The following is a 25,925-nucleotide window of genomic DNA, read 5'->3' as shown; positions in this document are numbered from 1 at the left end:
ATTTCAAGAACCACCCTAGAAGCTCTGGGGATGGAACTCAGCGATAATATGTTGTGTGGTCAGTCTCTAAAGCAATTCTGATGCACGCTAAAAGTTTGAGAACCACAGAGAAAGGGGACAAAGTCAAACCAGGGCATGGCCCCAGGTGAAGTCTAGCCTTGGCCTGGCCCACGGAGGACTCTGGAGCATCACCTGTGCCACAGAGTTGTCCCTCTGGCAAGAGGGCTGCCTTTTGCTCCCTTGTTTCAGCCACTGGCTGACTGCAGTCTGTCCCTGAGGAAGGGCCTCGCAGTTCCTCGGGGGGGGGGGGGGGGGGGCTCCTATTGGCTGAGAGCAATTCTCCCAAGAAGAGGCAGCTGAGAGCAGGTAGAGGGGCTAAAGAGATCAAGATTGGGGGTAAAAATGCGCCAACCCAGTAAAGGGGATCTGGGCTTCTGGGGGGTACCGGCAGCATCTACTACAATTACTCTGATTTGTTCAATTACCCCTGTCCTCTCCAGTAGACTGAGAGTTCCAGACGATTAATAAGATGTCTGTCTTGCTTATTATTATTGACTTTCCAGCGCCTGTTGCAGTGTGTGAAATGTAATGATTCTTTATGCAATTAATTGATTAATCAAATGCTAATTGAGTGCCTACTATATTCTGGGCACTGTTCCAGGGTCTTCTAATTTAAATGTGAACAAGACAAAGCACCTGTCCTCTCAGGATTCTTTTGCTCTAGTTGGGGGAGATGGCAATAAACATAAAAGCATATATACATGCATATGGACATATGTGTATATATAATAGAATAATGTCAGATATTAATAAATGCTATGGAGAAAGAGAAAAGAGTAAGAGGACAGAGAGAAGCACAGGGTGTTATTTTAGAGAGAGCAGTTAAAAAAGGACTCTCTGAGAAGGTGACATTTGAGCTGAGATATGAATGAAGTGAGGGATTGAACCAGGAGAACATCTGGTGGCAGCAACTTTTATGTAAATTCAAAATTATTTCAAAATAAATGTGTTTTTTTTATATAAAAAGGCTATCTCAGGGAAGAGCATTCCAGGCACGGGGAATAGACAGATGAGTCACAGGAAACACCTGGCATTTCTATACTGATAAAGCAGGAGGTGGCTGAGAGAGATGGGCAGGTGGCAGCTAGCTGCATACTGTTTTCGTTTATTTTCTAATTGACTAAACATTTATCAAAGGATACATGCACAAGATTTTTAATCCAATAGGATGCAAGGCCCTACGTGACCGGTCCCAAGGGACTGGTCTCACTCCTGTCCCTCTCCCCAGAAGGCAACCAAGTTGTGTTTTTGTCTTAGTTCAAATTGCTTCACCCCAAATACAGTTGTAGGATATTTTTAGTTCCTCTGTTATCTTTGTAACTCTCAATAACATGCCTCAACCTCTGGTTCTCCTTTCATGAACTCTAGACGGTATATCTTAGCTGTTCTCTTTGTAATATCAGGATGCTGCGTCCCTGCCATCCCTCCACCCCCCCCACCGCCCCCGTTCCACCACCCACTGTCCCGTCACCTGTGTGTATAGTGGGAATCGAACTTGCAAGCACTTGGCTGTGAGCAAGTGAGAACAGGGGGCTTCAGTTGCCTAAATGTTGGTAAGGCTAGAGTTTCAATAATAATGGGAAGGTGTGCTTTATAGCCACATGTCATTTTCAATGCTTTTTTGCATGAAGTTGAATCTAACAGTAGAAAAACGAATAACTAGACCATGTGGAAGCATCAGGGAGAAATTATAAGACAGCAGAAACTATACTACCCAGGCTGAGTCAGCTTGGTTTCCACCATCCTCCTTGACCTTTACCGCAGGTAAGTCTAGAAAAATTTTTCTCTTTTAACCTTTTGGCCTTGGAATAAGGGCATAGACAAAAGGTGAGGCTGGTTTGGTATCACTGACACTTAGCCCAGTACCACTTCTATCAGAGTGCTCCAAGAGTCCCCCAATCCTGCCATGTTGTCTTCTCATTTGTGATCCTGTTTTACTGTTGAATACCTGGGCATCATGGAGTGGCTCCAAATGTGAATTACATGGGCTTTTTGTAGTAGTCCTTTAAGACGTTACAGAAATTCCTCCTACCCCAAGATCTTTCCTCCCTTCCTCGGCTCCCAGCAGCTGGTCCCGATAGCCATGTTTGTAGCACACGATCCTCTCTCCATGACCACAGCTGGTTGGGCCAAGAAATGGCACATGAAACAAGACAGACCAATCATTTGCTCTCCTGGAAATGTGGAATTGGGACTAAAATTTCCCACTTCAGTCTGGGTCTCTTGAGTAGAGATGATGTAAAAACTCTAAATCCAGGTTTTATCTTAAGGATTGAAGAAGAGAGAAGGCAAAATGGTTTTTCTCAACAAAACAACAACAAAATAATAAGAAAAAGAGGCTGAGGTGAAAAATAAAGTGACTGGCAAGACCCCTGATGGCTTTTATTTCCTGGCTTCAATTCCTTGCTAAGGCCTGATTGTGTCTTTGCCCTAAGGTTCCTTGAAATGCCACCATATCTTTATACAAAATCTCCCAATTTTTTAAACTGTCTCCAGTGAATTTCCAGTGTTTACAGCCAAATGTAGTAATGAAATGCCCCCTACTATGTTATGGGCTCCTTGGAGGATAGGAACCATATCTTTGTGTCCTGCAAAGTGGTAAGCTTTGCACATAGTAGGCACACAGGAAGCATTTATTGAATTAAAACAACTGTCAGTACACCTTCCTGAAAGACACAACCACCTTCAAGGGGCACTGACCCCTCCTGAGTTGAAGGTGACTACAATATATAAAAGGATACACAGAGAAAAAAGCAGATATACCAAGCCAGCTACTCCACTAAAAGTCCAATAAAAAAAAAAAAAAAGATAAGCCTCGGGGTACATGGGTGGCTCAGTCAGTTAAGCATCCAACTTTTGATCTCAGCTCAGGTCTTCATCTCAGGGTTGTGAGTTTAAGCCCCATGTTGGACTCTGTGCTGGGCATGAAGCCTACTTAAAGAAGAGATAGAACGAAGCCTTAATAAGAGGATCAAACATCAGTTTTAAACCATGTAAATGCCTCCCAGTCTCCCACCACAAAAGTAGGATCAGAAATTATCAGCAAACAGGGAGAGCCAAGCTCCATTACTGTAAGATGCGATAGTGCTTTGTGTTTTTGTTTTGTTTCTTTAATTTATTTTTTGTATTTTTTTAATATACATCCAAATTTTTTAAATTTACATCCAACAATGATTTCAGGAGTCCTCAGTGCCCCTTACCCATTTAGCCCATCTCCCCTCCCACAACCCCTCCAGTAACCCTCTGTTTGTTCTCCATATTTAAGAGTCTCTTATGTTTTGTCCCCCTCCCTGTTTTTATATTATTTTGGCTTCCCTTCCCTTGTGTTCATTTGTTTTGTCTCTTAAAGTCCTCATATGAGTGAAGTCATATGATATTTGTCTTTCTCTGACTAATTTCACTTAGCATAATACCCTCCAGTTCCATCCACGTAGTTGCAAATGGCAAGATTTCATTCTTTTTGATTGCCAAGTAACACTGCATTGTATGTATGTACATATGTGTGTATATATATATATATATATATATATATATATATATATCACATCTTCATTTATCCATCGATGGACTTTTGGGCTCTTTCCATACTTTGGCTATTGTTGATAGTGCTGCTATAAACATTGGAGTGCATGTGTCCCTTCAAAACAGCACACCTGTATCCCTTGGATAAATGCCTAATAGTGCAATTGCTGGGTTGTACAGTAGTTTTATTTTTCATTTTTTGAGGAACCTCCATACTTTTTTCCAGAGTGACTGCACCAGTTTGCATTCCCACCAGCAGTGCAGAAGAGATCCTCTTTCTCCACATCCTCGCCAACATCTGTTGTTGCCTGAGTTGTTAATGTTAGCCATTCTGACAGGTGTGAGGTGGTATCTCAATGTGGTTTTGATTTGTATTTGCCTGATGATGAGTGATGTTGAGCATTTTTTCATGTGTCTGTTCGCCATCTGGATATCTTCTTTGGAAAAGTCTCTATTCATGTCTTTTGCCCATTTCCTCACTGGATTATTTGTTTTTTGGGTATTGAGTTTGGTAAGTTCTTTATAGATTTTGGATACTGACCCTTTATCTGTCATTTGCAAATATCTTCTCCCATTCCGTCGGTTGCCTTTTAGTTTTGCTGATGGTTTCCTTCACTGTGAAGAAGCTTTTTATTTTGATGAGGTTCCAGTAGTTCATTTTTGCTTTTGTTTCCCTTGCCTCCAGAGATATGTTAAGTAAGAATTTGCTGAGGCCAAGATCAGAGAGGATTTTTCCTGCTTTCTCCTCAAGAATTTTTATGGCTTCCTGTCTTACATTGAGGTCTTGCATCCATGTTGAGTTTATTTTTGTGTCTGGTGTAAGAAAGTGGTTCAGGTTCATTCTTCTCCATGTCGCTGTCCAGTTTTCCCAGCACCATTTGCTGAAGAGACTGTCTTTATGCTACTGGATATTCTTTCCTGCTTTGTCAAAGATTAGTTGGCCGTATGTTTGTAGGTCCATTTCTGGGTTCTCTATTCTGTTTCATTGATCTGAGTGTCTGTTCTGGTGCCAGTACCATATTGTCTTGATGATTACTGCTCTGTAGTACAGCTTGAAGTCCGGGATTGTGATGCCTCCTGCTTTGGTTTTCTTTTTCAAGATTGCTTTGGCTATTCGGGGTCTTGTCTGGTTCCATACAAATTTTAGGATTGTATGTTCTAGCTCTGTGAAGAATGCTGGTGTTATTTTGATAGGGATTGCATTGAATATGTAGATTGCTTTGGGTACTATTGACATTTTAACAATATTTGTTCTTCCTATCCAGGAACATGGAATACTTTTCCATTTTTTGTGTGTCTTCTTCAATTTCTTTCATAAGCTTTCTATAGTTTTCAGTGTATAGATTGCTCACCTCTTTGGTTAGATTTCTTCCTAAGTATTTTATGGTTTCTGGTACAATTGTAAATGGGATCGATTCCTTGATTTCTCTTCCTGTTTCTTCATTGTTGGTGTATAGGAATGTAACTGATTTCTGTGCATTGATTTTATATCCTGCAACTTTTTTGAATTCATGAATCAGTTCTAGCAGTTTTTTGGTGGAATCTTTTGGGTTTTCCATATGGAGTATCATGTCATCTGCAAAGAGTGAAAGTTTGACCTCCTCCTGGCCAATGTGGATGTCTTTTATTTCTTTGTGTTGTCTGATTGCAGAAGCTAAGACTTCCAATACTATGTTGAATAACAGTGGCGAGAGGGGACATCCCTGTCTTTCTCCTGACCTTAGGGGGAAAGTTCTCAGTTTTTCCCCATTGAGGATGATATTAGCATTGGGTCTTTCATAAATGGCTTTTATGATCTCGAGGTATGATCCTTCTATCCCTACTTTCTGGAGGGTTTTCATCAAGAAAGGATGCTGTATTTTGTCGAATGCTTTCTCTGCATCTTCTGAGAGGATCATGTGGTTCTTGTCCTTTCTTTTATTGATGTGATGAATCACATTGATTGTTTTGCGAATATTGAACCAGCCCTGCATCCCAGGTATAAATCCCACTTGGTTGTAGTGAATAATTTTTTTAATGTATATTGGATCTGGTTGGCTAATATCTTGTTGAGGATTTTTTGCATCCATGTTCATCAGGGAAATTGGTCTATACTTCTCCTTTTTTAGTGGGGTTTCTGTCTTGTTTTGGAATCAAGGTAATGCTGGATTCATAGAAAGAGTTTGGAAGTTTTCCTTCCATTTCTATTTTTTGGAACAGCTTCAAGAGAATAGGTGTTAACTCTTCCTTAAATGTTTGGTAGAATTCCCCTGGAAAGCCATCTGGCCCAGGACTCTTGTTTTTTGGGAGATTTTTGATTACTAATTCGATTTATTTACTGGGTATGGGTCTGTTCAAATTTTCTATTTCTTCCTGTTTCAGTTTTGGTAGTATATGTGTTTCTAGGAATTTGTCCATTTCTTCCAGATTGCCCATTTTATTGGCGTGTAATTGCTCATAATATTCTCTTATTATTGTTTCTATTTCTGCTATGTTGGTTGTGATCTCTCCTCTTTCATTCTTGATTTTACTTATTTGGGTCCTTTCCTTTTTCTTTTTGATCCAACTGGCTAGTGGTTTATCAATTTTGTTAATTCTTTCAAAGGACCGTCTTCTGGTTTCATTGATCTGTTCTACTGGTTTTTGTTTGTTTGTTTGTTTGTTTGTTTGTTTGTTTTTTGGTTTGATAGCATTAATTTCTGCTCTAATCTTTATTATTTCCTGTCTTCTGCTGGTTTTGGGTTTTATTTGCTGTTCTTTTTCCAGCTCTTTAAGGTATAAGGTTAGGTTGTGTATCTGAGACCTTTCTTCCTTCGTTAGGAAGGCCTGAATTTGCTATATACTTTCCTCTTATGACCACCTTTGCTGCATCCCAGAGGTTTTGGGTTGTAGTGTTATCATTTTCATTGGTTTCCATGTAGTTTTTAATTTCCTCTTTAACTTCTTTGTTAGCCCATTCATTCTTTAGTAGGATGTTCTTTAGTCTCCAAGTATTTGTTACCTTTCCAAATTTTTTTCTTGTGGTTGATTTCGAGGTTCGTAGCTTTGTGGTCTGAAAATATGCACGGTATGATCTCAGTCTTTTTGTTCTTGTTGAGGGCTGATTTGTGTCCCAGTATGTGGTCTATTCTGGAGAACGTTCCATGTGCACTGGAGAAGAATGTATATTCCACTGCTTCTGGATGAAATGTTCTGAGTATATCTGTTAAGTCCATCTGGTCCAGTGTGTCATTCAAAGCCATTGTTTCCTTGTTGATTTTCTGATTAGATGATCTGTCCATTGCTGTAAGTGGGGTGTTGAAGCCCCCCACTATTCTGGTATTATTATCAATGAGTTTCTTTATGTTTGTGATTAACTGATTTACATATTTGGGTGCTTTCACATTTGGAGCATAAATGTTTACAATTGTTAGGTCTTCTTGGTGGGTAGGCCCCTTGATTATGACATAATGCCATTCTTCATCTCTTGATACAGTCTTTATTTTAAAGACTAAATTGTCTGATATAAGTATGACTAGCCTGGCTTTCTTTTGTTGACCCTTAGCATGATAGATGGTTGTCCATCCCCTTCCTTTCAATCTGAAGGTGTCTTTAGGTCTAAAGTGGGTCTCTTGTAAACAGCATACAGATGGATCTTGTTTTCTTATCCATTCTGTTGCCCTGTGTCTTTTGATTGGAGCATCTAGTCCATTGACGTTTAGAGTGAGTACTGAAAGATATGAATTTATTGCCATTATGTTGCTTCTAGAGTTGGAGTTTCTGGTGGCGTTCTCCGGTCCTTTCTGGTCTTTGTTGCTTTTGGTATTTATTTATTTTTATTTATTTATTTTCCATCTTTCCTCCCCTCAGAGAGTCCCCCTTAAAATTTCTTGCAGGGCTGGTTTAGGGGTCAAAAGTCCTTTAATTTTTGTTGGGAAACTTTTAGTCTCTCCTTATATTTTGAATGACAGCCTTGCTGGACAAGGAATTCTTGACTGCATATTTTTCTGATTCAGCACATTGAATATATCCTGCCACTCCTTTCTGGCTTGCCAAGTTTCTGTGGATAGGTCTTCTGCAAACCTCATCTGTCTTCCCTTGTAAGCTAAGGACTTTTTTTCCTTGCTGCTTTCATGATTCTTTCCTTACCTGGAGTATTTTGTGAATTTGACTATGATATGCCTTGTTGATGGTTGGCTCTTGTTGAACCTAATGGGAGTCCTCTCTGCTTCCTGGATTTTGATGTCTGTGTCTTTCCCCAGGTTGGGAAAGTTTCCCACTATGATTTGTTCACATAACCCTTCTACCCCTACTTCTCTTCATCTTCTGGGACCCCTATGATTCTGATGTTGTTCCTTTTTAATGAGTCACTGATTTCTCTAATTCTTAAATCATGCTCTTTCCCCTTTATCTCCCTCTTTTTTCTGCTTCATTATTCTCCATAAGTTTGTCCTCTATATCACTGATCTCTGCTCTGCCTCATCCATCCTTGCCTCCGTGGCATCCATTTGAGATTGCAGCTCAGTTCTAGCATTTTTTATTTCATCCTGACTAACTCTCACTTCTTTTATCTCCACAGAAAGGGATTCTAATGTATTTTCAACTCCAGCTAGTATTATTATTATCATGATTCTAAATTCTGGTTCAGATATCTTGCTTGTATCTGTGTTGGTTAAGTCCCTGGCTGTCATTTCTTCCTGCTCTTTCTTTTGTGGTGAATTCCTTCGTTTTGTCATTTTGAAGGGATAAAAGGAATTAATGAGGTTAAAAAAATTAAAAAATTAAAAACAACACACACACACTAATGAAATAAATGATGTCAGATTCTAGGTGCCTTTTGGTCTGGGTGTTGAAAGGAGCTTGATAGATTAGAGAAATGGGGGAAAGAAAGAAAGAAAAAAAAAGGAAATTGTTTGAAAATTTGAAAAAATGAATAGACTGAAGTAGAATAAAATGAAATGATGGAAGTAAAATAGAATTTGAAAAAATTTACACAAAAGTAAAAAGTATAGTAGAAAAAAATTGAAGAAAAATATTTTAATAAAAATTGAAAATTCAAATAATTTTTCTCTTTCTGTATTCAAGAAAAAGAAACGAAAAAGAGAAAAAAGAAAATTTAATAGATGGACCAGCAAACAGACTGAAATATGATTGAAATTACTTCGTTTTCCCCTAGAAGTCAAACTGTGAAGCGCTTTATTGTCCGTAAACTAAGCAGGCAGAGAGTTGTGTTCCTGAAGAGCGATGTTGGCCCATTTGGATGGGGCTTAGTGTAAAGGCTCCATTCTCCACTAGATGGCGCTGCTTAGCTTACTGGGGTGGATGATTGTGGCGCTTGTAGGGGCGTATGCGCATGCGCGGGGGCAGTGAAAATGGCGTCAGCCAGCCGCCAGGTCTCTAGTATCAGAATTCTGTTCTCGCGGATCAGCAATCGCACATTTATCCTTTGTCTTCGGCTGCCATCCATTCCCCGCTTTTAGACCCTCCGTGACCAAGACCCAGGCAGATGCGGCTGTGTTTCCCGACCCCTCACTTCTGAGGGACTGCGGCATCGACCTGTTCTGCCCCTCTGTGGAGGGTCTCACCCAGCAATGGCCGGATGCCGGCCACACTCAGGAATGTTCGCAAGACTGTGCTGCTGCGGCGGGCCGGAGACTGCGACCGGGTGCCAGCCCGCCCTAGAAAAAGTTTGCGCCACAGTGTAGCAGCAGCGTTTCAGGGTCTATGGCAAATCACAACACGCATCTGGCACCAGGCTTCACCCCCGGGGACTTTGTTCCAGCACCAGCGAAAGTGGTTGTTCTCCCGGGGCCACTGGAGCCTTGCTTTGGGGGGGACCCACACAGCCTCTACCAGATGTCCTCCCAGCAGGGGAACCGCCTCTCCTGTGTGGCCTGAAGAACACCGGACCCCACTCTGCTCCTGGGGATTCGCCCTTCTCACCAGAGCATCGCCAGGTATAGAGCTGCGGCATTTCAGACTCTGCGCTCCCCGTTTATAGTCTTAATGAAATTTAAACCCTCTCCTTTCTCCTTTCTCCTTTTTAGTTCGGTCCCTGTGCCTGTTTCTACTTTTCCACTTTCTCTCCAGCTGCTACTGGGGAGTGCTTTTCCCATACTCTTCACCGGCTCCATCCTCTCTCCACCAGCTCCCTGCCCTCTGCGGCTTCTCTCCACCCCAGTTCACCTCTCTGCGCCATGTACCTGCTGAGTTCTGTGGTTCAGGTTGTGCAGATTGTTGTGTTAATCTTCAGATCGGTTTTCTAGGTGTTGATCTGGTTGTAGTTCATGGATGCGAGACACACAAAAAAAAAACCTTCCGTGCTGTTCTGCCATCTTGGCTCCTCAGATGTGATAGTGCTTTGAATCTCTTGGGTCCCAGATTGATCTGGTGAAAGAGCCCTCTAGTGGTAGAAATAAGCAATTAAATCTAAGCTTAGAAGCAATTCTACGCTCCCATGTATATACCGCCTACACATTCAATTGAATGAAAGGATGAGGTCACCCCCTAGTAAGTGGGGAATCATCACGGGGAACTAACTGATGGCCCCCCTACCTCCACACTCCCACTCCAGGCAGGTGTTCTTACTTGCTTCAAATGAGGTTCAGGACTTCCCACATTCTGTGATCAGCTTTGGCCCTGGGCAGAAGTTGCAAAGAGTGATCCTGCTTCATCAGGCCAAAGGTTCAGTATAAAGGTCCATCTTATAACACATGCCCCTTTCTTTCCTTCCTACTGTCTACAGTATCCTGATCTACAATTATCACTTTCATCTGCCTGAGCTCCTGACTCTCCCCTTGCTATTCCACAGTATCTTACTTGGATACCCAATTCCTTCTGCTGGACCTCCTGGGCACAATCACCTTAGCTGAAGCTGCTCTCATTTTACTGCAGGTCTGGTGAATGGAGTGACTAGAGCATACTCTCCTTAAGCCCAAAGTCACTGACCTCCCATCTACATGGCCCTGCTCTGGGAAAAGACCTTTCTCACCCTTACTGGACTAAAGGAAGAAAGAAACAGATCCTGGAATGGCTATTATGGTCATTTTTCAATTATTTTATATTATTTAATTTTCTGAGAGGAGGGAAGGAAAATTTCACTCATCTAATAACATCTCCCAGGAAAAAGCAACTTCATCTCCAAGTTACAGATAGCTTTTTCCTTGAAAAAGAAAAAAAAAAAAAAAAAAAAGCCAAAGCAGAACATTGTAATAAGAAGCAAATTTTCTTTTTAAGAAAAAAATTAAGTCACTTATAGAAGGCCTTGGAGACCTTCCTCTGTTGTCTCTTACATTCTTTAGGAGTAAAGCTAGCTATGGTTCTGGGCCCAAGTTTATCTTTTTCATTTTGGTTATGTGGCAGATTTTTCATATTTCTACTTCCTGCCCATAAAACAGTATTTGTGAACCATGACATATGCATATGGAATTAAATACATATAGGTGCACAAACATATGCTATGCCTATACACAAGCATGCATGCCCACCCATCCACACAGCTATGTATTTATAGCAAACATATTCACATGGCCCACAACAGTGTCTACAGGTACATGTATATATTTGCATGCATTCTTTTCTTCTGCCACAAATTCCCAGGCATTCAGAACTCATAACTAAATTGAACACAGCACAGGTTAACATTTAAACACAATCACACCATGACCTTATATTCAAATCCATGTATGCACAGGTATGTTTATCTAACACCAAGAATCAAGTCTTCAAGTGACCTTAAACTGCCCCCCCCCAATGTAGCAAAGTAACCAAGAAGTTGTGATTACATCTGAGAACTCTTCAATACATTACTTCTACTCAGTCATCTGTATAGATGCTCTCAGACAGAGAGCCTGACTTGGCACCAGTCAGGACTATATGTGTTTGTGATTACCTTCCATTATATTTCTGTCCAGTTTAATAATACTCAAACATGACAGTTGGTAGTGGTCACATCTCAGAAACTGCAGAAACAACCCAAGCAGCCTCAATTCCGAACACCCAGCCTCCCGTCATGCCATAGGAAAATAATAATAATAATAATAATAATAATAATAATAATAATAATAATGGCATTTCTGTGGACTGTCATTAGTCAACTCTGTGTTCATGTGTATGCCAGAATACATAGTAATAGAAAGCTGGTCAAATGCTGATCATTTGCAACACTATTTTAAAGGGAGACTCTCACTAGCTTTCAAGTGTGCAATGGCATTTGCACTTTGGACTAACAAGGAAAGCAGACCTAACTTCACCTGCTTCATGGTCTAACTTAGACAAAAATGTAAACAAATGAACATTCCAGGGACTTTTGGAAAGAATTTGACATTTTTATTGACTATCCCACCTTGAATCCATCAACCCCCACCACCACAGATGTAAAGATGTTAAAGTATGTGAGATCAAAGACCAATATCTCACACCCCATCGCCCCAAATCTGTGATATGCGTACAACAGAGTCTATATGCGTTCAGTTCCTTCTGTCTTTTAGGAATACATGATCATATGTATATGAACAGTTCCGGGTCTGATCTGAGCACGTTGTCTCCGGTGTAAACGAGAGCTCCAGAGAAAGGAGGGTAGACATATTGGTTTGTTTTCTGGGGAGCCAAATTGAGACAGACTATACACAGATGTGCCTGTGACCACACTTTTTACCCGCCCGAGTAAGACATAGATCTGTCGCCGGGAGTTGCCGGTCCCTTTAAGAAGACTCGGTCTTCCCCAATGGGCTCCAGCGGCGCCCGCAGCAAAAGGCAAACTTGCCTGGCTCATTGGTGGGGGGAAAACGCCGCGCTGGGTGGGAGCTGAGAGCGCGCCAGAGTGCGCTGCGGGCTTCTTTCCCCTTCCCCTTTTCTTAACCCTTCCGGGAGCGGAGGAACAGGGTGTGCTGCAGCGCCGACGAGCCGGGGCGCTGACTGCCCTGGGCTCCGGAAACTTTGCGCGGAGCGTGGGATTGACCAGGCAGAGCCGAGCCGGCTGGCTGGCCTGGAAAGGGACTGGGGAAGGGCGGCGGGAGGGAGGACTGACCCTCCGGCACCCCAGCAATCTAGCCCCGACGCTGGAAAGGCAGGGGGTGCAACAGCAGCGGCTGCCAGGGAGCTGTCCCTTCAGCACCACAGACCTAAAGCCTGGGCGATAGGGAGGCGGAGGCGGGGCAACAGGCGGGAGCTGTCCCTTCAGCACCGCAGACCTTTGCCCTCCGATGAAACCGGCCGGCCCCCGCCCCAGGACTCTGTCTTTTCTCCAGTTTGAGCGGGGGTGTCAGGAGCAGGCGGAGAGCTTTCCTGGGAGGCTGGGGAAGCAATGAACACTCTTCTCAGCGACTCGCCTCCCAGCAGTGCTATTTTTTGCCATCCGCCTTCACCCCCAGCACACGCGCTCGCACACACACGCACGCACGCACACACACACACATAGACCTCTCTGGATTTCTTTGCCTTGAGTCTCCCGGGGCTGTGAGGAGCCAGGCGCATCTCAAACCAAGCTGGCAGCTCCAGGCTCCGGAGCCATGCCCTGCACGGACCCTCATCTTTACCAAGCTCCTGAGGAATGAAAGGAACCCAGGGATCCTCAGAAGGCAGCAGTGATGTGGACCAACCCCCTGGAGCCTGCACCCTTCCAAGGGCCATAGGCGACCCAGGGAACCGGAGAGAGCTCCAGACAGGAGATCCCAGGTTTCCTAAAGTCTCTGTGGATGGTGACAAAAGGAGACCCGAATTTTTGGAAGAGCTTGCCCTAGGTTACCCAGCTGCAGAGTGATTTTCCCCTCTGGCATTGAACCTACCCCTCCAACCCCCAGCCATCCAGAGTACCATGAAGAATTATGAGGATGTGTGACAGAGGTATCCAGATGTTGATCACCACCGTGGGAGCCTTCGCAGCTTTTAGTTTAATGACCATTGCAGTGGGCACGGACTACTGGTTATATTCCAGAGGTGTGTGCAGGACTAAATCTACAAGTGATAATGAAACCAGCAGGAAGAATGAAGAAGTAATGACCCATTCGGGGCTGTGGAGGACCTGCTGCCTAGAAGGTATTTACAAATTCCTCTCAGTGGCCCCAAATAATGCAGTTTCTGACATTCTGATATTCCAGCGGGTGTTGGGGGAGATGGAGTGATGGGGAAAGAGGAATAGTTTGAATTATTGCTGAGAATGTGCAGATGTCCAGATTGTTTCCAGCAAGACGAATGCTGAGTGGGATGAAGGGGTTGGGTCTTGTTGATTGTTTATGGTTTAAGCTTCATGAGATGCGATTTTGTGGCACTCTAGGCAGCTTCTGCAGTTGAGCAGAGTCTTCAAATCTAAAATTCCTAAGCATATTGTGAACTGCTTTGATCTGTGGCTTGAGATGGGGTCTTTGGCTCTGCTTAAATTGCCTTTCAGTGGAGGAGGGAGAGGGAGAAGGAGGAAGGAAGAGAGAGGGGAAGGGAGGGAGAAAGGGAGGGAGGATTGGAGGGAGGGAAAGGGAGAGAGAGAGAAAGAGAGAGAGGGGGAGAAACTGTGACCTAGGCTGGCACACTCTGAGCTAGTTCCTTATTTCTAACATAGTCTTATCAGTTTCTTATGAGTTTGGTCTAAGTAGATATTTTCACGAACTTGCATTGCCAACTAGACTTAACATATGTGAACCCTTACACACGCACATGCACACACACATTTTAACAAAACTTCCTTACTAATAGATGTTTCACTGTTTGGAATCAAAACAAAACTGAAGTGTTAGTATTTGGTATCCATCTGTTTTCTTTATTAAGTCATCTCCAAACTCAACAAATACATTCCCATTACATTTGTATAAGATGGATTCTCCAAAAATCACAGCTTCTAATTTAAAAAATTGAAGATTTTTGCTCCAAATTATAACGAAGAGGACAGACCAATTTTTAGAATGTCAAGCTCTTGGGTAGCCTGACTGATGATTAAACTCACTTTCACTACATGAGGAGTCACTCTCAGCATCACTGGGAAATGCCTGAATGTCAGTGGTAGCAAATAGGAAAATAGAGAAGAAAATCAAAGCTCTGTGGAGCTTATGTGCCTGAGGGAAGGCACTGGATTAGAGGGGCAAAAGGGAATTTTCTCAGGCTTCTGAGGAATCTGTGAAGCTTGTCACAGTGATGAGCAAGGAAATCTGGGTTTCCTGTATGTTCCCCTCCCTTGTTTGCCATTGGTTCTCCATGCCTGCATTCCCACTGGCTGGCATTTGTTAGGGCTTTTTGAGAACTTGCATTTATGTAAATCTCTTAGGAAATCATGCTATGACATCACTTGCTAGTGTAATATTGCATCATTCCCTGGCCTTCTTCCCATGTCCTCACACTCTGAACAACTGCTCTCCTGACTGTAGCACTACTACCATTGATTCTGTTTCCAACACAAATTTGCAACTGGTGGGAATCCCAGGTAGGAAAAGACTACTTTAAATGCAACAAATATCATTGTACTTGAAGCCAGAAGACCTGGGTAATGCTGCAAACTATGCATGTGACCTTGGCTGAGACATTTACCTACTCCAACCCTCAATTATTAATCTGGGAAATGATTAGTTTGGAATAGGTGGTCATGAATTAGCACTATCCAAAGCTCTTATTTTATCCAGGGTACTGATGGAAATTTTAGAATAATTATTTCCCAAACATTGACAAAAATCTAAAGTCTGTGATCATTGGTGATCAGATATGGTGAAGTCATTTACCTTAGGGAAGTTCCATAGTTCCCTTTCCTATATTGACAACAACGAATTGAGTTATCTTTTGTAAAGTTGTGATTTGGTGGATGTTTTGATGTATACATGGTTGTAGGGATGGCATAAAAAATCTGAGCCAAACAAGGTACATATGTAGACCATGCTTCAGTTATTTCTGATTCTTCTGCCTCTTGGAACTAACCTTGGAATGCAGAATTAAACACCAATTTTGGCTTCCCCTGTTAGGGCCTAAAATCCCTGAATCCTTGCTCAGAATTTCTCAACTGATGGTTTCTCTTTTCTCCAACATCATGTCCTACACCCACAGTTTGCACAAGGAATTGGAATCCCACCCAGGCATTCTGTGGGCTTAGTGGGAGAAGTGAGAATTTGAATCAAGATGGAACTAGATGAATCTAAGATATGTTTTTAGGTGAATTCTTTGGAGAAAATTTGTTGCAGTCTTCATGCAACTTGACCCAGCTATACATTTTTTTTTTTACATTTTTGAAGTATTAAATACAGTAAGATGCATGAACTTGAATGAATCACAGTGAATTATTAGCTATGTGTACACCTGTAGAACTACCACCTAGATGGACCTGGCTGAAAATCTGAAGCCAAGATTTTTCTTTGTGTATGAATATAGCAAATGTTCAAGGAATTTTCAGGAACCTCTGATCTCCTGCATGAGAAGACACATGCAGTAGGCAGCATTCATCCTGTGGAATAAAGCTGCATACCCATCTCTCATTCAGGATCCCTTGTCTCCCAGAGTCTCGACATCCTCATTTTTCTGGTCTTTTAGTGTCAAAGGATAACTGGAGGTCTTGTAGCTCAGTTTTCCCTAATATCAAATTAGAAGAGTCAGTTCATCCACCCTTTTTTAAGAACCATGAGAGAATGTGACTATTTTGTCCAAAAGAGAATGCTTGGAAGGGACATGACAGCTGTCTGCAAATATCTGAAGAGTTGTCATATGGAAAGGAGATTTGAAATGTTCTCCGTGGCCTCCAGAGGGTAGAAGTAAGAGCTAGAGGAAAATAGGTGTTACCTCAATATAAATAACTATGCAGTGTGGAATGGGGAGCTTTAAGAGGTTATGAGTTCTCCACCACCAAAGATATTCAAAAATAAGGAAACTACATCAATGTTTCCAAACTTGGCTAAATCATCAGAATTACATGGGCAGCTTAAAAAAAAAAAAAAAAGATTATGAGTCCTCACAAGTAGATTCTCTGCTTCCACAGGTCTGTAGTGGATCACTGGAATCTAAATTTTCTGAAACTCCTCTAAGTCATTATGATGTTAAAAGCAACAAGTATTGACTATTTACAATGGGCCTGGCAATGATTACATGAGTTAAGAAGGGTCACATCACTCAAGTGAGAGAAGGGATGTTTCCAGTTTTCATTTCTATAACTCACCAGAATGTCATTTATATTTAGTACTTACTATATGCTAGCACTATTCTCACAATTTTGAAAAATTAACTTTTTCCTCTTTAAAGGAGCTCATTGATGTAGGCATTGTTATTGTCCTCATTTTTTAAAGTTTATTTATCTATTTTGAGAGGGAGAGAGAGTGGGGAGGGACAGAGAGAGAGGGGGAGAGAAAATCCCAAGCGGGCTCCGCGCTGATAGCACGGAGCCCGATGTGGGGCTCGATCTCACAACCGTGAGATCATGACCTGAACCGAAACTAAGAGGCGGATGCCTAACCGACTGAGCCAACCCAGGCACCCGTATTATCCTCACTTTATAGGTGAAGAAACTGAGGCCTAGACAAATTATATGACTTGCCTGAGGTTATATACCTAAACCCAGCAGGCCCTACTTCACCTTAGCCATGTTTCTTCTCAGAGCATTTGCTAGAGAACATTAATTCATGCTCCAGTGGATAGGTTGCTACTGCTATAAACATTAGCTCGTGAGAATGCCCAGACACATGGGTTTTTCCATTCAGAAGTGTCAGGTCCCAGAACATTCAGCATGCCTGTGCAGCATCTGCAGGAGTGCAGGAGACATCAGACAGGCACACACTCAGAGACAGCAAAGGACACGTTTTGAATGAAAAAAAAAAAACAAACAAAACAAAACAATCGACCTATGTAGAGACACCCACACTCAGAAAGCAGAACGAATGCCTGACTCATTATCTGGAAAGCACGCAAGGCATTCACAAAGTAGGGCCCCAACTTGCTGCGTGTTTTCAATGGCAGCATGTGCATTTGAATGAGAACACGTTCAATGCATGATTCTCTCGTTAAGACCTCTTGAAGTCTGAGACACAGTCAAAGTGATATATTTACATAATGGAAAGACCACTGGCCTGGTAGCAAGGAACCCCGAGGACTCCTCACATTTCTGTCGCTAACGTTCTGTGAATTGTACATGTTATTTTCCTCCCTTGAGCCTCAGTTTATCCAATTCTGAAATGAAAGCCCCAGGTAAAATTAGGGAGTAACAAATCCAAATGTCCATGCAGATGAAGCAGGTAATATAACATTTGGAACAAGGATTTCACTGTCCTCTTAATTCTATGGTGGGTGAGGGGGAAGTAATTGCATTTGAGAAGATCTATAGTAACTGAAATGTGGTCTCAGGGTGGGGCAACAGAGAGTGGTGGGGACTGAGGCAAACCAGAGAGAAGAATCCCCCATCTAAGGGACAATTACTATGGGACTTGAGTTGATTTTTACTCTGGGCCGATGTGTACCAAATTCATCCCAATATTCCAAATATTAAAAAGCCAGTTGTAAGATCTCTTGATTTTTAAAATGTGGGCAACTAGGGGCTCCTGGGTGGCTCAGTTGGTTAAGTATCCAACTTCAGCTCAGGTCATGACCTTGTGGTTCACGAGTTCAAGCCCCGCCACATTGGGCTCTGTGCTGACAGTTCCAAGCCTAGATAGGGCCTGCTTCAGATTCTGTGTCTCCCTCTCTCTCTGCCCCTCCCCACTCATACTCTGTCTCTGTCTCTGTCTCTGTCTCTCTCTCTGTCTCTCTCTTAAAAATAAACAAACACTGAAAAAAATTTTTAAGTAAATAAAATGTGGGAAACTAAATTAAAACAATTTTTAATGCAGTGCCTGCCAAGCCAAACTTACCTTATTGTTGAATTTGATCCATAGGCTGCCAGTTTTGAGCCCTGGAAATTATCTAAAAGTCCTTTTTAATCTAAATTTCTGATATTTTCGTATTTTATTCCTGAATTGTTCTCCATTAGTCAGTGATCACTTTTTCAATTCATTGAAAAAATTGCTTACAAAGAAAATAAAGCCCACTTAGCTTTTAGGACAAGGAACTTAAAATGACAGAAAAGAGTTTCAACAAAATGCTATTTCTGCTACAGATGGGCCTGAATGACATCAAACATCTGGCTGAAAAACTGAAAAAAAAATTAGCCAGTCATTAGAAGTTCCCCTATATTTCCAAATCTCCAGATGGTTGACTTTTTCAGCCAGATGGGGTTGCAGCTTTATTTATGTGTTCAGAAGCCTTCGGGGAAGCTGCAAAGATGTGATTGAGGACAGGGATGAGAGAAGGGTGTAACGTTTGTTGAGTATTTCCCATGTGCCAAGCTCTGTGCTGGGTGCTCTCGCATATGGTAACTCATACTTTTCATATTTCCTAGCTCCCTCCAATAGAATATAAGGACAGGGATCCTTGGCTATTGGGAGCCCTGGTCTATCTCTAGAGCTTAGGAACAGTACCAACCAGTCACTTCTGCTCCTCCTCTCCTAGATCTGATGCAGCACCTTCCCTGAGACGTGGGTACAGAATGCTCTGACTCTCTTCCTTACTCTTGACCTCCTTCCTGTTCCTTTCCCGCATGCTTCTTCTTTGTCCCTAAAGCCCAAGAGGCAAATAGAGGAGAGAAGTGGACTGGAGCTTTAAGGCAGGATGGGGGTGAGTAACTATGCCTGTGTTTGTAGGGCCAGTCAGGACTGGGGAGGTGGCAGAGGTTGAGGTGTGAGCATGATAACATTCAACTAGAACATGTCTGTATGGCCATATTGCTTGTTAAAATGTTGAAATACTTTCCTATTTCTTGGTAAACAGCATCTGGCCCAAGTCTCCCATCAACCCTCCCCCTTCCACCACCACTGTAGCTACCCTAGCGTATCCTGGAACCTCCCAGACATCTATGAGATTTGTCCAGTAAAGGGTTAAGACCCAGCCCAGCAGGGTCCATCATGATCCTGCCCCAGCCCTACGGAAGCATCTATTCTGACTGGTCTCGTGTCTTACCGGTGATTAAATATTCTGAATCTTATTCCTAAATTCTATCATTGGTGAAAAGGACTGACTCCTCTTCCTTCTACCTCAAACCAGCCCCCCTACCATCCTACTCGTTCAAGGAAGTAGATGATTTGCAAGTAATTCTGTTTGCTTCATCACTTGACATTTTATTTTCTGGATTAGAAAAATAGGCAAGTGATCCGAGTTCCAAGGTTGGGTAACCAGTATAGGTTATTAGCATGGTGACTAGTGGGCTTACTGGTATCCATCAAGAAAAAATAAAACAAGAAAAAAAAAAGCCCACAAAAAGATGACTGTATCCTTTGAATGTTCTCTTAGAGCAGTTTCTAACAATCTTACCGAAGGGGTCATCGGATCCTCTAGGGGAATGTAATTTTGTTTGACTTAAGTTTCATTACAGATTCAGGGTCAGTGGTATAGTTAGATGTTTACTTGTAGAAATGTGGAAAGATGCAAATTAATTTGCTCATTAGAGGTGCAAATGATTTCTGTTCATTAGAAGACGTAACCCCAAATGTTGTAGATTTATTGCCCTTTCTCTAGAACATGAATCAGTTTCCTAACTTGACAATCTTACTTCAGAATTTTTTCCCTGAAAAATATATATAACATCCCCCTTTGAACTAGCTTTGTCATTCTGCCAGTTCTCTCATTGAGGAGTTGAATAAAACTTGACATGAGCTCATTGTATATTTTAGGAAAATTATGTTTCTAACCATTTAAAAATTATACTCTGACATGTGGAAGTGCCCCCCCAGTGACACCAGTGTTTCTGAGGCTAAAGAGAAGCCCACAAAACTCCAATGTTGTTTTTCTTTTTCCTCCATCCACATGACCCTGCCAAAGCCCACTTTTTCACTGTAGGAGCAAATCGGCCTTTAATCATTTATGCACTGTTCTCTGACCACAGAGAACATGGGATAACAGCAAGGGGCTTGAGATCAGGTGGACTTGGGTTCTTACCTGGATCCTGCCGTTTATTGCCTGCAACACCTGGGAAGATGCTTAACCTCTGATCATGAGTTTCCACACCTGTAAAATGAAGAAACACAGTAGCAAGCATTTTCAACTATTTGTATTTTTATGCTTCTTATGGTTCCTTTATTCCTTCATACCTCTAAATAATATGTTGACCAGTAGTCCTTAATTCATCCTGTAAAGATAATACCCATGTGCAAAGACAAATGATAAGCTAGCTTTCTTATACCACCTCCCTTTCTCCTAAATACTTGTGGTTCTTCAGTGAGTCACCTGTGGCTCCAAGAAGAATCTTTTATAAAGATTGAGGGTGCCTGGAAAAAAGAGAGACTGGCATCACATTCCTGGTTTGGACGTTGCTTGTGTGCCTATTTGGGCAGGGAAGTTGGGGGAGACACCAGGCTGAGAGAGGGAATGACACTGGGGCAGCCTTTTTGGAATAGGGAGGTTCAGTGGGTTGTGTGGAACTGGTGAATAGCTGAGCGTGAGCCATTTGGTCAGTATCCCACCCAAGAGAGCCACCCATTAGGCAAGCAGACCCTGGTTAGAGCTACATGATGTTCACAAAGATGTTGCCCTGCACAGGGCTGCTGGGCCTGGGGGTGAAGCAAGGACTGAGAGTCATCTCCTGCTGCATTCCCCAAGCCGTGCACCTTGGCCCAGAGCTGAGTCCATCCAAAGGGAAGAAGTCCTTTCGAAAGTGGTCACAGGGTACTGTATGACTCAACTGCTGGTCCAGCAGCGTGGAGCCATGAGTTTCCAGTGTCGGAAGCCAAGTGGGAGGGAAGAGACTGGATCAGACTCAGATACCCCACATCAGAGAGGGAAGTTGCAGTGGGAAGGCCTCCAGTAACCAATGCATGTGTCTCCACAAGACAGACAACACGTAGGTCCCCGCCACGCAGAGAACCCTGACCGTCAGTGTTAGCTGGCGAAGCAGTAACAACAAATAGTAAAGGTTTACACCTTCACCAAGTTGAGTGAAGTAACATTTTGGCCTTCTTTTCTTTCTGCTCCCGGCCACAGCATACTGAAGGTGCTAGAATCTAAAAGAGGGACGAGGGACGCCTGGGTGGCTCAGTGGGTTAAGCGTCGGACTTCAGCTCAGGTCATGATCTCATGGTTTGTGGGTTCGAGCCCCGTATCAGGCTGTCTACTGACAGCTCCAACCCTGGAGCCTGCTTCGGATTCTGTGTCTCCCTCTCTCTCTGCCCCTCCCCCACTGACACACTGTCTCTCTCTGTCTCAAAAATGAATAAATGTTAAAAAAAATTTTTTAAGAGGGACAAACATGGATAGAGCCTTGCAATCTGGAAGTTTTAACAGGCACAAGTGACTGGAAAGTTTTGACATCTGCCCAAAATATCATTAAGGAAATAAGAGATTAGATATAACACAGTTGAAAGCTAAAATAAAAGTTACACACTTACACTCCACTCATTTGACACTCTTCAATAGACAGGGTATATATCCACATGCTTTGTCTCTAAAATTCTGGAAGCTGAAAACACAGTAGTATATATCTACCATGATATGTAACTATATCTCAGGGGTTGGCAAACTATAGCCCATGGGCCAAATTCAGCCCTTTTACTATTTTTGTACAACCCACAAACTAAGAATGTGTTGTACATTTTTAAGTAGTTGAAAAAATTAAATAATATCCAATAATATTTCATGACACATAAAAATGATGAGAAATTCAAATTTAAGCATCTGTACTTCTGAACGTTGCCAATAAAAATTTTATGGAAATTTGTTTTCTCTCTTGTTGCATATGTACCTACATAGTATCCTCAATTTTTCTGCTTGGCCTGCAAAGCCTAAAATATTTACTGTCTGGCCCTTTACAGAAGAAGTAAAGTTTGCCAACTCCTGTTATATCTCACTGGAGAGGCATGTAGGAATCCATAACAACATTTTATTTCTGGAAGTAGCCTTTGTTTTCTCAAGAATATTGGGGGCGGGGGAGCCTGGGTGGCTCAGTCGGCTGGGCGTCCGACTTCGGCTCGGGTCATGATCTCACGGTTCGTGGGTTCGAGCTCCACATCAAGCTGTGTGCTGACTGCTTGCTCAGAGTGTGGAAGCTGCTTCAGATTCTGTGTCTCCTTCTCTCTCTCTGCCCCTCCCCTGCTCGTGCTCTGCCTCACTCTGTCTCTCAAAAATAAATAAATGTAAAAAAATAGTCTTTTTCATAAAAGAATATTGGGTCGGGAGAGGTGGTTGTACTATTTGCCTTCATCATAGACTCTTCATCTCACCAGGTATTCTGTGCATCCTCTTCTCTTTCTGGGAGAACTGGCACTTAGTTCTTTGCCCAGGTAGTACTTCATTTCTTCCTGAGACTTGGAGAGGGTGGAAGAAAGTCAGTGAGATCCTTCCCTCTTAAAGGTCTCCAGGAAAATGCAACCCCTGCCCAGGTATGCAGGGAACAGCATCTGTCAGCGCTGGCAAAAGGGGGAAACTTTAGGAGCCAGTGTTCTGATGGCAGTGGAAAGAACAGGACCCTAGAGACTAGGGTGAAGGTGGAGTCAATCATAGATGGCTACTGAGTAAGTGAGGGTAAAGAAACCGATGTCCACAAAAAACAGGCAGCTGGTATTGGAAGTCTAGACAGCAGTTCCCCTCCATTTGCTCCGTACATGAGGTTCAGTAATTCATGAAACTTGAAGAAAAATGTCATGTAAATAGGTGCTTTTAGGGAGAGAGTTGCATCCTCCAAAATGTTAAGGATCAGTATTGTAGAGCTTAGGTCAGAGGTGAAACCAGGTATGACCTTAGGACCACCTAAACATAGGTGGAAACTGAAGACGTGAAAGCACACAAGAAGGGCCAGAGAAAAGCCAATGAATATCAACAGGGAAAATGACAAAACCCTAGGGAGCACTGACGCTTAGGGGGCAAGGAGCAGAGGGGCTGGTGAAAATTGGAAAGAAAAGCAGAGATTGAAGAAGTTGTCAGGACTTGACTAGCATTTTAAGGGTCTCTTGAGGCTTGCTCCAAAATGATGTAGATGAACAGTAAAGTCTAGACTAGCAGCTCTCCAGCCCAAGAGGCTTGCATAAGAGGCCACACCTCCAGGATAGGCCTGCCCTCCCTCCTGGAATCAGGAAACAGGGCAGGTGTCAATTACAGATCCTGGGGACTGCTTCCAAGGAAGCTGGAAAAGGAGATGCTGGGCCATGAGAACCCGGAAGGGCCAAGGAAATAAGAAATAACTGACACTTAACGAACGCCTTGCGTGTACCAAGCTACGATTACTGGGGCCGACTGAATGTTCACATCTGGGCTAAATCCTGAGCATTTATTTACTTACTTAACAGACACATACCGTAGAGGCGCCTCAATAGTTCTGTGGTCATGATCTCACGGTTTGTGAGTTCAAGCCCCACGTTGGGCTCTGCGCTGACAGTGCAGAGCCTGCTTGGGATTCTCTCTCTCTTCCTCTCTCTCTGTCCCTACCCTGTTCATATTCTCTCTCTCTCTCTCTCTCTCTCTCTCTCTCTCTCAAAAATAAATAAATAAACTTAAAAAAACCCCAGACACATACTATATACTAGCCACTGTTCTAAGTGAGTGTTTGACAAATATGATTTGATCCTTGTTACTTCTTCAGGAGGTAGATACTGTTTTTATCCCCATTTTGCAAAGGAGAGAATGGAGACCCAGAGAGTCCATGGTTAGTAAGAGGCAGCGCTGGTATTCCAACCCTACCCTGTGCTGCCTTTCATGACTGTATTCCATGCACTTGGATAAGCATTTAGGGTAAATAGATGCAACTCATAATAGTCCTGTGTACTGTTAGCAGACCTGCTCCACCCACAAGGAGACTGAGGCTCATAGAAGTAACTCGCTTGCATTGGGTCACCTGCCAATGTGATCGCCAGAAGCTTCACCTGAACCACCACACTGCACTGCCTTCATTGAAGGGCCTGGGGCCTGACGGACAGGTCTCTTCCAACCAGCTCACTCCTGTGCCAAGGAGTGTTTGGTGTTAGTCACTGGCTCTGAGCCATTCAACAACGGAAACAACTGTGAAAAAGAATTATCCCAACCTTTCCCAATGTTTACTCTAAATCCAGCAAGGTCAAGGAAAAGAAATGGTAAAGCTAACAAGATTCAGATACTATAGCACTGGGCTTCTGAGAAACACCACCTCTTTAAATCAAATGTAAATTAAAAAAAATGTTTTTAATGTTTAATTATTTTGAGAGAGAGAGAGAGATAGTGTGTGTGTATGTGTGTGTGCAGGAGCAGGGGAGGGTCAGAGGGAGAGGGAGAGAGAGAATCCCAAGCAGGTCCCATGCTCTGCACAGAGCCCGATGTGGGGCTTCATGTTGCAACCGTGAGATCAGGACCTGAGCCAAAATCCGAAGTCAGACATTCAACCGACTGAGCCACCCAGGCGCCCTGTGATGTGTGTGTGTGTGTGTGTGTGTGTGTGTGTGTGTGTGTGTTTAATGGCAACACTAATGGTTTGGAAGTGAGAAGAACAGAGTTTCTTAAAGAACCTGATTAGATGCAAGTAAGCAAACCACTGGAGATCGTTGCATCTTCTATGTTGGACTTGAGTGTCTGCAAACTTGGGGAAGCCATTAGGTTCATGGCTGTCCCACTTCCTGAGGAGTACACTGGGACCCATCATTTGTTTGACTTCTTTGAGCTTTCGCCTCTGTGTCAGGCAGGAATCAAGTTCTGGTGTAGATTACTGTTACTTCGGGATCTGCAGCCTGATTCTCACGCAGCACTCAGAAAGGCGGAAACTGTATATATATATATATATATATATATATATATATATATATATATATATTTTAATGTTTATTTATTTTTGAGAAAGACAGAGAAAGAGTGGGGAAGGAGCAGAGAGAGGGAGACAGGATCCTAAGCGGGCTCCTTGCTGATAGCAGAGAGCCTGATGTAGGCCTCAAAATCACCAAAGGCAAGACCATGACCTGAGCTGCAGTCAGACACTTAACTGACTGAGCCACCCAGGCACCCCTGAAATCATCTTTGAGGAGCACAAACACCCACTAGATATGCAACAGACCAATACACCACCAGGCCTGGGTCTTGATGACCTTGGGCTTGGAGAGGACAGAAGTGGGCACCTCGGATGAGATTGGGGCGGGCAAAACCTGACACCGTGTATCTACCTTTCAGCCTGCACGTTTTAAGAAATATTATCAAACAGCTCTACCCACCACATTTTGCTGAACCACCTAGAACTGGAACATACTAGATACTCAATAAATATTCATTGAATTTGTTGCTTCAGGGTAGGTAATTCAATTACCTTGAGCTTCTCCTGGTGAACCCATGCTAATCCCTACCAGTCACTGTTCTGCTCTTAAGCGTTCACAAACCACTTTTAAAATAATATATCCTATAATCTCTGCCATGACTGTTAGCAATTCAGTAAGCGTGTCTTTTGAGGAAGACTGACGTCACAT

General features: G+C 42.8%; 1 protein-coding gene across 2 annotated transcripts in view; it reads left to right on the top strand.

Moving 5' to 3' along the window:
• The first annotated feature begins 12,348 nt into the window (after positions 1 to 12,348).
• Positions 12,349 to 25,925, top strand: part of CACNG3 (calcium voltage-gated channel auxiliary subunit gamma 3) — an 84,129-nt gene continuing 70,552 nt past the window's right edge. Inside the window, exon 1 of one of the 2 annotated variants that reach the window (XM_045460404.1) lies at positions 12,349 to 13,575. In XM_045460404.1, the coding sequence (XP_045316360.1) occupies positions 13,365 to 13,575 (211 nt within the window). In that variant the 5' untranslated portion in view covers positions 12,349 to 13,364. The remainder of the gene's footprint in view (positions 13,576 to 25,925) is intronic. The other variant, XM_045460405.1, reaches the window with a different exon arrangement.

Source organism: Leopardus geoffroyi, chromosome E3 (genome assembly GCF_018350155.1).
Source record: "Leopardus geoffroyi isolate Oge1 chromosome E3, O.geoffroyi_Oge1_pat1.0, whole genome shotgun sequence".
NCBI classification, from domain to species: Eukaryota; Metazoa; Chordata; class Mammalia; order Carnivora; family Felidae; genus Leopardus; species Leopardus geoffroyi.
This window is presented reverse-complemented; position numbering and strand designations above follow the sequence as displayed.